We start from the raw sequence: 12128 nt of genomic DNA on the forward strand, positions 1-12128 counted from the left end.
TTTGTTTGTTTTTTTAAGATTGGGTTCTGTACATTAACACATAATGAATGTTAAATAACACACCTCAGATGCATTGAAATTGCAGACTTTCAGTTTTAATTCAGTGGGTTGAACAGAAAGATTGCATAAAAATGTGAGGAACTAAAGCATTTTATTCCTTCATTTCAGGGGCTAAAAAGTAATTAGACAAATTAAATAACTGAAAATGAAATGTTCATTACTAATACTTGGTTGAAAACCCTTGAAGCCTTTAACTCATGGACATCACAACCTGAGTTTCCAATTTTTTAATGCCCTGCCAGGCCTTTACAGCAGGGGCTTTCAGGTGCTGTTTGTTTGTGAGCCTTTCTGTCCGAAGTTTTTTCTTCAACAAGGGAAGTGAATGCTCAATTCGGTTTAAGCACTTCTGTGCTTTATTAAACTCCTGCTTGGCTGTTGCTTTGGCTATATGGCTCTTTACCCTTCAGAATTAATTTGGTTGCTTGTCCTGTGTCACATGGTCAATAAACACTAGTGTCCTTGTGCCACTGGCAGCCTTACACTCCCAAGATGTGGTATGCTTTGGATCATGAGAATGTTCCACATCTTCTCCATACTTTTTCTTGCTGTCATTGTGGTAGAGGTTGATCTTGGCTTTATCTGTCCAAAGAATGATTTTCAAGAAGTGGGCTGGCTTTTTTTTAGATTTTTTTTGTCCAATCTAACCTTTCTGTTCTTGAGCCTTATGAATGACTTGGATCTTGCAGTGAACCTTCTGTTTTTACTTTCATGCAGTCTGTATCATGCAGACTGTCTTATGCTAGACTATCAATATGCCTACCTTGTAATTGGTTTCCCATCCAATTTCTTGGATGGGTTTTTTCTCTGTTTTCGCTGCTTAAGGATGGCTTTTTTTCACCTGCATGAACATATGGCCTGTATTTATATAGCGCTTTACACAACCAGTCATTCACCCATTCACACACACATTCACACACTGGTGATGGCAAGCTACATTGTAGCCACAGCCACCCTGGGCTGCACTGACAGAGGCGTCAAAATAGTTGGTCAAAATAAAGCAGTTTCAGCTTTAATTGCAGGTTGGCATATTTTATAAACTAATATTTAATGGAATTTTATTTTTAACTAGAACATTTTGAAGACCCTATTTATGCCTGAAACTCTCATCTAAAGACAGCATCACTGACTTGATCAGAATGTGAAGATGAGAAATAGAATAAAATGTTGAAGCATAATGCTGATATAGTTTCTTTTTAAAAAAAGTAAGTAAGTGTACTGTATGTGTGAACACTCAAGATCAGCAGAACATGATCTGGGATGCACTTAACCTGGAAAACTGAACAGGTTCCTGAAAACTCTGGAACAAACCAAAAATGCTTATAAAAATGTGACCTCAAAAGTGAAACATTGTTGGCCACCAAATCCTGCCTTTTTGTATAATGGGTCAAGAAAGAGGATTTCTCTTTTAGGTTGCTTCAGTACCTAAAAGACAGTTAGTCATGACTTCAAAACCTGAAAACAATGTCATTGCAAGCGATCATAATCAAAGACTTTTGAAACTGCGTCATAAAAGTTTGAATACATCTCAGACACATAGCAAAATTCTAACAGTTTGTATGTGTCAAAAAACAAGACTTACATAAAACTGGAAGTGACCAGGTGTCCAGAGAAGGAGAACTATGACGTCCATCCTGTGAGCTGCAAGAAGATTAAATTTAACACTGTATACAATGCCATGTGGACATAGTATTACAGACCATCCTCCTGCAAGCAAAGATTTAAAGTGTTGTCTGTGATTGTAATTAAATATTTTAATGCTACTTATTATAATCACTAAGTGATGCTTACCAGAGGCACACCATATGCTTTGAAAGACCTTATCATATGTCTGCCTGCTCTTCATCTTCTCCCTCAGTCTGGTGATGAGATCAAAGTGGGAGTCTTTGGAGTTGATGTTGCATGCTTTACACAATTTTCTCACCACTCCAACCTGACAGTAATTAGGGAAAACTGCAAATGGAACAACTCCAGAACTTTATGTCACATATTCTGAAAACTTCAAAGAAATGTTACCTTTTTTTTTTTGGCAAGTTCATCCAATAGACGGTCTTCTGTGACACTGCTAAGCTTTGCTTCATGTGAAGCACTTGTTCTTACTTTTTGAAACTCTGTGTTAAGCACAATGTCACTTGTTTGAGTTTCACTCCCGATCCATGGTGCCCAGTGCGTTTAACTTGGTGGAACTGAAAATGGATTCTTCACGCAGCCTACAGAAAATGGCATGCTTTTATTTACAATCAAATTGCTTTGAAACACTGATTGACTGTCAATAGGTTTTTGCCATCACTCACTTGGAAAAAACCCACGGCTTATCATTTCCAGGTGAATAGAGTTCCAAAAACCTTCAATGTCATGTTCACCATTGAAGTATTCAGGGGCTTTGAGGTCACTCACTATAATAAATCTACTCATAAGAACATGCACATAATGTACACAATGAAGTATAAACACAAATGTAGATTAAACTTACCTGCTAACTTGAACACCCCTTTTCTCTCCATAACTACCACAGGGGGGTGAAACCCACAGTTTATGCAGGAGTACATGTAGTTTATGTCAGTCAAAGCTTAAAAATGGCAATAAGCATGAAAAATGGTATCCCTAGAAGGAAACTTCACCCTTCTTAAGCCCTCCAGTGAGTTAATGACCCTTGAAGCGGATACATGGTTCTGTAATATGACAATAGGGTGAAGAAGACTGTGATTACACAGATATTTAAATTTGGGCACCAACATATCATAATCACACACAAACATATTTTTAAAGCACTCTTCAGATGAGTATATTATATCACCTGCAGATTTTCTCTCAAAAAGAGGCAGAGTTCAAGAGATAAAACAATGTGGTTGTCAAAGTTATGAAGCCCATCTGTCCACTCCTGGTATCTGTAGACCATGTGTCACTGAGGACACGATCTATGGTGTGTTGAAACATCTGTTAAAGACAAATCACATTAATGTCAAAACATTAGTATAGGAACAATTAGAACTAATTATTCCACACTGAGATTTAATCTTATTCATTACAACTTACTCTCAATCACTCCCATCATGCTGACAATCGTCGCTTTATTGGTAATTACAACAGCCTCATCAAGTTTTGAGTGCTCTGGGCATATATATATATATATATACATATATATATATATATATATATATATATATATATATATATATATAATTCACAAACAGTTGTCTTGTGTTTAGGATGATCTAAAAACAACCAGTCACTGATAGGGATTTCTTATCAGTGACCTTCTAATTCAATTTATTTAGGTTTGACCATCTACTTTTTATCCTCTAAATTTTAATGACTGTGCAAAAATTCAATATCTTTGGTAAAAGCCTGTGAAATCCACTTGTGGTTTATTTCACTAGGTGGGGGTAAAGCTTCCCTAAAATCTAAAAATAAAAATATGGCTATTTGAAGCTTTGCAAGCTCTTTGTGAGGGTTTTTTTCTTTTTCTGTTGTTTGAAAGGTGTCATTCCAAAGTAAATGACTTTTTAAAAACTTCCTTTTAAAGGGCTAACCTGTTTCTTGTGATCATGTTACAGTGTAACAATGTTCACAGAAAGAAAATAACAAAATAGTACAATTTCAAATTCGTTTGTAATGGTAATAAATTACTAGTGAACTCTACTTGAAAGCCTGGCCACAGTAACAGGCAGAAACCTGTTCACTAACAAAGACTTACTGTCTGAGTTTTTTTTTCTCTTCCAGAGGAATGTTGGCAGTTTCCGTCTCACCCAGACGCCTGCTACTATTAAAGCAGGAGGAGTTGCAATGGTGTATACTACATAAATGGTGTATACGTAAACGTAAAAGTGCTTTTTGTGTTATATTGTAATTATCACTCCTCGCTCCTCCTCCAGCAATGAGCTAATGGCAAGAAAAAAGATTGGATGGATGGATGGAGCTTTTCTTTGTGTGTTCTTGGTCAGTAATTTCATACTAAGTAAATTCTCTATGATCCCCTGTCGTCTGGTGCTCCTGGCTGCACTCCTGCTGAGCAGAGATGCTGACGGTATGTAGAAGCTGTTTGTTTGCTGCCTATGTCACTCATTTTTTGATAGTCATGTAAAGGTATAGATACATTAAAAGTAACTCAAATCAACCTGTGCTGTGTGATGTGAGATTCCTGATTGGCTGTCGACCATTGTCAATCAATCTCGTGCCGCATCTCCTGTAGAGAACAGAATGCCTTCGGCCTGTCAAGTTTACTTAAATTTCCCATCGCTAGCAGTGTGACTCTGAAGTGCTGTATTGAATCTTTATTAGTTTTCTCCCCAACAAACACAACAATGTCGAGGAAACGTTTTTCACCATCAAAGGCACAGCGCGAGCCTTTGGTTTCATTCTATAATGCTGGACTTATATTTTCTAAGCAGGTTTGAACTGTTTAAACAAGAGAGAAAAGTGTGAAAATGATCATGCATGTCTGAGAAAAGTGTTTAAAGTGTGTAGTGAGGGTTTTACAGCCTTAAAACATCCATAATAATTGTAAAAATGGCTACTTCGTTTTTGTATTTTGTTCCTAACAAATAAAGTGTTTATTTCCGACAGAATTCACAGTTTGTTTGAACTATTATGTGTTAACCTAGCTTTTTACTTTTCAGAGTGTGACAAAAAATATCCATGGCTGGTTTATGATTCACAATCTTTTCACAGTATAAAAAGGGGCTGGTTAACCTTGGAGCCCCGCTAAAAACGTTTATTAATATCTTTAAAATAATAGCATTTTTTTCAAAGCTTATACTGGTACCTCTGGGGTTAATTCTTGATTTTCTCTACTACAAAGGTGATTGAGTTCTTGCTGGGGTCATTCTCCATGGTAACTTGTGCTGTGAACCTGCTGTGCTAGGGATTTCTATAGTCCATATATTTGTGAAATTTGTGATTTTGCCTTTGTGTAATAAGTTCCCAAATTAGTGTTGAGTTTCTAAATATGGTTATAGATACCAGTTTGGGCCATAGCTAAATTTGGATAGTGCTAAAGAAATGCTAAAGATCATGATCAAATTTCACATTGTTTCACTCTCAGACACAGCATGTGGGAAACGAGCAAAAACATCTCTACATATCCTATACTTAGTCATTACTTTGTCTGTTAGCAAGGGTAAACAAAACTGCACACCCCAGCAGAATCATGATGCATAGGCAAGGGATGAGACCATTAAATCAAAACATGGGTGTTGCCTTCTCTGCAAACTGTTACAGTAATTTTAGACACTTCATTTTCAATCTGCTGTGAAAATTCAAGTCATGATGAAGGTGTGTTTGCTAAATCAGTAGCTGGAGCATAGAATATAATCCAGCTCGTCCTGTTTTAGCAATACAGCCATGACTTTCAACTGCCTATAATCAGTTTACTTATCCCCACAAATACTATAACAAAGACTGAAAGTGGATTCCAAAGTCCAAAGTGGATTTTATTTTTTTATTTTTGTTTTACGAAGGATGTGCCAAACCTGTGAAATAAGGTAATCAATTTGGTGTGTAAGATCAATGCATTCTCATTTAGGTTCATCTAAGATGCACTGGATCACACAGATTCGATACATCAAGTTTCTAATGAAATTCCAGCCTCTCCCTCAAGAGTTTTTGAGGAGGCCAGACATAAGTCAACTTGTACTTTAGTGTTTAAAGTGTTTAAATCTTTTTGGATCCTCTGTTTCTGCTTTGTCCAGTTCAGTTTTATAGTGTTTCATTCTCTTTATAGCTCTGCAGGTGATTGGTGGAAGTGTGACAGTGGTTCAAGGAGGTACGGCCATCTTACCGTGTCATGTCACTGATACCAATGATGACCTGACACAGATTACCTGGCAGAGGAAGACGAGAGAAAAACCTCACCATGACAATTTTATTACTATCCAACCCAGAAATGGACTCCAGTTTGTCAATGGACATGATGATAGATTTAAATATATCGGGAATTTTAACAACAAAAATGGAACTCCCCAGTTATCCAATGTTACCCTGATGGATGAAGGCAGCTACACGTGCATCTTCACCTTGTTTCCCAGTGGAAATCAGAAGACTGAGATACCTCTAAACTTGCTCGGTATGAAAAAACACTTTATTTAAAATACTCCGTGTTTGTGTGTGACATAGAGAAGGAGTTACTTTCACCATCCTGCTTGCATGTTGATTTATTTAAGTGCTGTACATCTCCTAGTGCCTCCTTTCACACACATCAAGGACAATCTTCCCACTTTGGGCAAAGAAGAAGTTTTATTTGCTACCTGCACGGCTGCTGGCTCGAGACCTCCCCCAGAGGTGAGGTGGCTTACTGGTGCTTTGGCAGACAAAGTGAGGACAACAACAAACTCCACCCAGTATGACAACGATACGACTACCACAGTCAGCTCTCTGTTTGGCGTTCCTACGAGAGAGATTAACGGTCACAAGGTCCAGTGTATCATTAGTGGTGACTCCCTGGCTAAAGAAGAAACCCTGCCCTTCACCATACAGGTCTACTGTGAGTATCAGCTGTTAATAGAATTTATTATTTGCCCTCTTTTGTGTTGCTGTCCATTTAATAATTTTAATTATTTAATTTGCTATTTAACAAGGTGCACAGCCAGACACACCCAGGTTTACATTCAACCATAAGGTGATGCTACTGAACTGAAATGAGCAAAAACCTCTTATCACAGTATTAAATTACTCTGTACCAGTCATCCAGCCATGAGACAAAATAGTTTCATTATCTAATGATAAAATACATTTGTTTATAAATAATGTAATGTCAACCCTAACCATGAAGCAGGAAAATAACTGTTGTATTTAAATGGCTTCAAAATAAAATCTAAACTAACCAAAATTTACTAAAACATTTGTGAGATGTTATTTTGATAGCATAAATATTTCCTCAATTCAAGATTAACACATTTCTCGCTCTATTTTTTGCAGTCTCTCCTACAGAAGTGAACATTTCAGTGATTTCTGAGAACTCATTTGAGTGTGTGACAGAAGCCAACCCAAATGCAAACTTTACCTGGAGCAGGTAAAGTATCAATATTTATTTTACTGCGTAAGGCATCTTTTTTAAGCACAGTGTCCTATCAGATTTAAGGTACCATAGCAGATTTGGGTGCGAAGAAAAGTTTTTTGATATGTATTGTTGCAAAATCAGTTTTACCCCGGTTCTTTTATTCGTCGAGGCATCCAGAGACGGCACCGGAACTCAGTAGTTATTTCACAAAACCTTTATTCATCTTCATTTAAGCATGCACTTCTAGAAGGGAAGACGATGCCGGTGTGTCCCTCTGCAAAATCTTCACCCCTTTGTTAGTTACAGCCAGCTTTATAGAGGCGTCCCCATCATAAAACCCCCATGGTGTGCTCCAAACTCTGTGTCTGTGTGTATGCACGAGCATGTGAGTGAGTGTGCGTGTGGATGTGTGTGCGTGACAGTTAAAACACTGTGGGTGTAGGTGACTCCCTAGAGGTCATAAAAACCCATCTCCCTTCCAGACCACAGTTATCCAGTTACAAATGTTGAGACCCCCATCCAGATATCCTCTGAGGAATTTCCACTCACCATTAACTCCTCTTTGTCTTAGTTTCACAGTCCAACTGGGGAGGGTCTCCTAAACTCTACTCCTAAGTTCATGACACAATCAGGCCTTTATTATATTGAGGGCAGTGTCAGTGTCTCTACAATAATTCTATATTCTATGTTAACACATTTCTAAACTCTAAATCAGCTAAACATTCCTACAGTATCAACAGATTTTTGCTATATTTGGGAGATTAAAACTATCCAGAAACCCTGTCTTTGCACCACCGCAGATCTCCTCTACCAAGACACACCCACGATATCAAAAATCTCTCCCTCGGCTGCCCCTGATAAACACTGTACCCAACACCTAGGACACCTCCTGCACATGTTATTTCTTCAGGATATTCTTAATAGGGCCTCATGGGTTAAAGCCTCGCCCCAGGGATACCCGCTCACCATTTGCCTCGTTTCTGGGTTGGGCCTGATAACCCCACCATGAAAACCCACTCTTCATAGGGTTTTCTAAATGTCTCTTTATCTGCTTTTCACCAAAGACAAAGACTTTGTCAACTGCCTTAATTCCCCCACAGCTCAAGCTGTAGTCCAAGTATTGTCTCCATTAACACAATGTCTTGTGTATCCATCATCTTTATGTGAATAAAGAAAAATACTATCACAAAGACTGAAATTTGTTTAACTTTTCATTTAACTTTTGGCACAAATCACAACTCACTCACTTTAAATATATTTAATGTTGAGCCTCATTCATGTTTTTTTCCAGATCTGGGCAGTCTTTCCTGGAGTCTGCTGTCAAAGAAGAGGGTGCAAAGCTACAACTGCTGAGTCTGACCGCTTATCTAAATGGCCTTTATGAGTGTGAAGCAGCTAACTCATATGGAATAAAACATGGTCAGCTCTATGTGCATGTGGCATCAGGTAAGATCAGTTTGGATTTAGCTGTGCAGTTTGTCCAAATTTATCTTTTGTTTCTGTTTTTTAGATCTGAGCTTTTGTGGATGTTGTGTCATTTAGATGTTACTTTGTTTGGTTTTCTTGTTTTCTCCTATTGAAAGATATGGGTGTCATAAACATGACTTGAATATCTAGACTATGAGTAAAATTATTCCATATAAATTTCTCTCCATATTTTCATCATGCCCTAGAAGTTAGAATTCCTTGGAGAATAGTTACGTTAAAGAAGTAGTTCGATTACCCTGGAGATAAGTTAATCAATCAATGAGTGATGCTCCACCCAGTGTAATATGACCAGTTCTTTAAGCTAATAGCATGTCTTAGCTTTGTCTCACATTCTTTTCTATGTCAGATCTTGTCTGTTGGAAAACATTTTTCAATGTGTTGGATACAGGTGTCAGGTGGTGTTTGAATACTGTCCAACTCATTTAAATGTGAAATATAAAACTAAATTCCAATAAACAGAGAAAACGATAAATCATCTCCTTCTCAATATATTCTTCCTTCTTGTGTCTCTGCAGGAGCATGCTCTGCTGCTTGGGCCTTATTTGGTCTTTTGCTTTCCTTGAATGTCATTGGAGCTACATGGTTCTTTTATAAATCTGGGTGTTTTCAAAAGTGCTTAGAACAATAACTCTTTGTGCACTTAATATGTAGCACTCTACTCGTAATATTAAAGGATATGTACACAATGTACAACTAGCTTTTGAAGTTTTAGTAAATAAAAATAGGCCAAGCCTCAATTGCAAACATTGTGTGGTTATATTTTGACTGGCATAAATGTGATTGGACCTGAACCGGAATGATGTCGGGGAAACTATGGAAGCCTTTTGAACAGCTCGTAATCTAAAAATTACAACATCCTCTTAAAACAATAAATTCATTCTCATGTACTGGGTCTCTGATGTTTATTTGTGATTTGAAAATATGTGTTGTATACTTTAGTTTCAGCCAAATACATTAAAGTTGATTCTGTGCCTCACAGTACAGATGGACAATGATCCAAAACACACTGAAAAAGAAGCCCAGGAGGTTTAGAAGGTGGCGTAGTATTCTGCAGTGATGGACTCAGTCCTCTGATGTCACTCCAACTTGGCTGGATCTTACATCCTGAACGCAAAGTTAAAAACAGGAAGAGCCAAGAATAAGAAAGTGAAAAGTCTGAGATTAAAGGGCTTGGAAAGGATCAAGAAGAGGAAACCCATTCTCCAATGATCTCTAAGACTTCACCCATTGCCTACAAAGGATACAATAAAGTATTCAAACCGAACAGTCTGTTTTATGATTATGTTTATGTTTCTCTATTTACAGTTCAGCTCCATGTAATACAGTAGTTTTGTTCAAAGCCTTCAATTAAAATTACGAGTTTTGCACTTGAATTGCACCTTGTTTGGTTTTCTCTAAAAAACTGAGCAGTTCAAAAGTAAATCTTTTTCTTTCTTCTCTTTATTGATTTTTGAGGAATTAAACTCAAACGTTCTTTCTAAATTCTGCAGATACGCTAAAAGTCTTGCATATTCTTCTGACATATATCCAGACAGCACAACGAAGTATTGCAGACGTATACCTGCTCTGTCAGTTAGTGGCAGGTAACAGAGATGTGGTTTATCTGATTAGGAAGAATGTGTTTCTGTGGGTTAGCGCTGCTTTACCTACATTTCACCTTTCTCTTCATAACTCACACAAAGAGGGATTCAAGAGCTTTAATTTGGCTTTCTTATCAGCAAGAAGCAAGTACAATCATGTTTACCTCCACCTGACGATTCAGCTGGGGAGGCATTAGGTTGCATTGACATTGCTTACCCACTGAAAAATATTGAAAAATGTCCTGTCCACCAATGGTTCCCACATGCATTGGATAAAATTCATTTCCATGTATACGTTGTTCCAGTAGCCTACTTCTCATCAGCATTCTTAGTTCCTCAACACGTGACATGAGCCTTAACAATTGAGGCAGATTCAAACCCAGAATTTGATAGATCAGGTGTTGAGTAGTGTCGTCACTACACTATCCAGCTACATCACTCATGCACCGCAAATGATTCACAAGTTACTCAATGCCTCCTGAGCAGAAATAAATAAAAAGAGAAACTGTTGGAGAAGCACAGAGAAGCAACATTGCCCCTGATATATTGCCGATAAGCATGCTACATCAGCACTAGTGAATTCCTTTCTATGCGGGTTACACAGAAAGCGATCAAACGTATTAAACAATGTAGAAATAACCCCTTCCAAGTAAGCACTTTTTAAAAAGTGACTCAGCAATTTAAGGCTTTTTTGAGGTGCGATTGAGGAGGGAACCATGACAACATTAAACGCTGATTTAATATTAATTTTAGTGATTTAGTGGATTTGACATGCTGTGCTGTTATCATGTTTCTTTGGACAAGCAGCATATTGCATGGTGATTAGCACTGTGATGCCTCACAGCAAGAAGGTCCTGAATTTGACGCCACCATCTAGCTCGGTCTTTTCTGTGTGCAGTTTGCATGTTCTCCACATGTTCACATGGGTTCTCTGCGGGTACTGCGGTTTCTTCCCACAATCTAAAGACATGCACGTGCATGTCTTACGGGCCTAAGACATACACGTCCAATAATGGACCTTGTTTGGTCCATTATTAACAATGTGAGAATTATATCCTCCTGGTGTATCTCTTGGGGCTATCAGCCCCACTGTATAGGAAGGTACAAGTTGTCCTGAACAACTGAGAGGTTCAGTGACATCATTAATAACCATAAAAACAGAGTTCACTGCCTCTGTAGATGAAGGCATAACTCCAGATGCCACCAGTATTTAAGAAGGCTCAGAAGGTTTCTGTACCCTGCAGAGATTAGATAGACTCCTCTCCTGAGGTATTGCAGATGCCTTGCAGTTTTATAACGGTTGTCTGGCTGATCATTGAAATTCATGTTTTCAGTGATTCAGGATCAGAAAATTCTATATGATTTCATTTTCCACTATTTAACCAGGTCAGTCACTCGGTCCAGTTCTTCCTGTGACTATTAAGCCGATCACCCTCCTCTCAGTTTTTGCTTATGTGATCCATGGCCAGAGCTGGCAATTTCAGTTATGTTTGAATATACATAAAAAAAACAAACAAAAAAAAAACCTGGCTTCTACTCCGTGGCTGCTGGGTGACCCCTCATCTGGGGCTCTCTTCAGCTCTTCCCAGGAGGGTGGCACAGATGCCCCTCCGATGATCCTCCTTGGGCTCTTGCACTCTGGGAGCCTCTGGATGTCTGGGGCCTGGATCTCCTCGATGCCTGCTTCATGCCCTGGGAGATGGGGCCATGGCTCCCCACACCCCTAGCAGATCATTACGTAGATAAACCTTTTGAATACAAGCTTGCTGATCCACACAGGTGTGCTCACAGGTGTGCACACGGGGTAACTACACCTTTCTTTGCTGCTACCTCAAAGCACATTGTGCGCTGTCAGTCCTGCGTGCTGCACAACAGCATTCAATATCTAGTACTATTAATTACACTTAGCTAGATTAAAGCGATGGTGTTTTGTTTATTATGCTGCTTGTAGAGTGGCTGTGGCTCAGGTGGTAGAGCAGCTCAGCTACTGATTGGAAGGTTAGTTG

General features: G+C 38.5%; 1 protein-coding gene and 1 long non-coding RNA gene across 3 annotated transcripts; one reads left to right on the forward strand and one right to left on the reverse strand.

The window, feature by feature from the left end:
- Positions 1 to 806: 806 nt before the first annotated feature.
- LOC146500569 (uncharacterized) lies at positions 807 to 3175 on the reverse strand. Its single transcript, XR_014869720.1, has 6 exons — positions 3094 to 3175; positions 2855 to 2994; positions 2531 to 2729; positions 2352 to 2453; positions 1849 to 2267; positions 807 to 1764 (listed from the first exon to the last, which is right to left on the reverse strand). It is a non-coding gene; the product is annotated as an uncharacterized LOC146500569 (long non-coding RNA).
- A 56-nt stretch (positions 3176 to 3231) lies between these two features.
- Positions 3232 to 11599, forward strand: LOC146500570 (nectin-4-like). Of its 2 annotated transcripts, XM_085135817.1 has the most exons (6): positions 3232 to 4084; positions 5780 to 6121; positions 6236 to 6538; positions 6973 to 7066; positions 8346 to 8500; positions 9058 to 11599. In XM_085135817.1, the coding sequence occupies exons 1-6, from the start codon at positions 3943 to 3945 to the stop codon at positions 9168 to 9170; spliced, it is 1149 nt and encodes a 382-aa protein (XP_084991943.1). In that variant the 5' UTR covers positions 3232 to 3942; the 3' UTR covers positions 9171 to 11599. The 2 variants fall into 2 exon arrangements, with proteins under 2 accessions (XP_084991943.1, XP_084991942.1); XM_085135816.1 differs by having other exon boundaries at positions 8346 to 9162.
- The last annotated feature ends 529 nt before the right edge of the window (positions 11600 to 12128 follow it).

Source organism: Neolamprologus multifasciatus, chromosome 16, assembly GCF_963576455.1.
Source record: "Neolamprologus multifasciatus chromosome 16, fNeoMul1.2, whole genome shotgun sequence".
NCBI lineage: Eukaryota > Metazoa > Chordata > Actinopteri > Cichliformes > Cichlidae > Neolamprologus > Neolamprologus multifasciatus.

Excerpts from the sequence above, each read along its gene's own strand:
- LOC146500570 (XM_085135816.1), top strand. The coding sequence starts at position 3,943 with ATGGCAAGAAAAAAGATTGGATGGATGGATGGAGCTTTTCTTTGTGTG. Across the intron at positions 4,085-5,779 it reads GCTGAGCAGAGATGCTGACG|CTCTGCAGGTGATTGGTGGA; the intron begins GTATGTAGAAGC and ends TTCTCTTTATAG. Across the intron at positions 6,539-6,972 it reads CTTCACCATACAGGTCTACT|TCTCTCCTACAGAAGTGAAC; the intron begins GTGAGTATCAGC and ends TATTTTTTGCAG.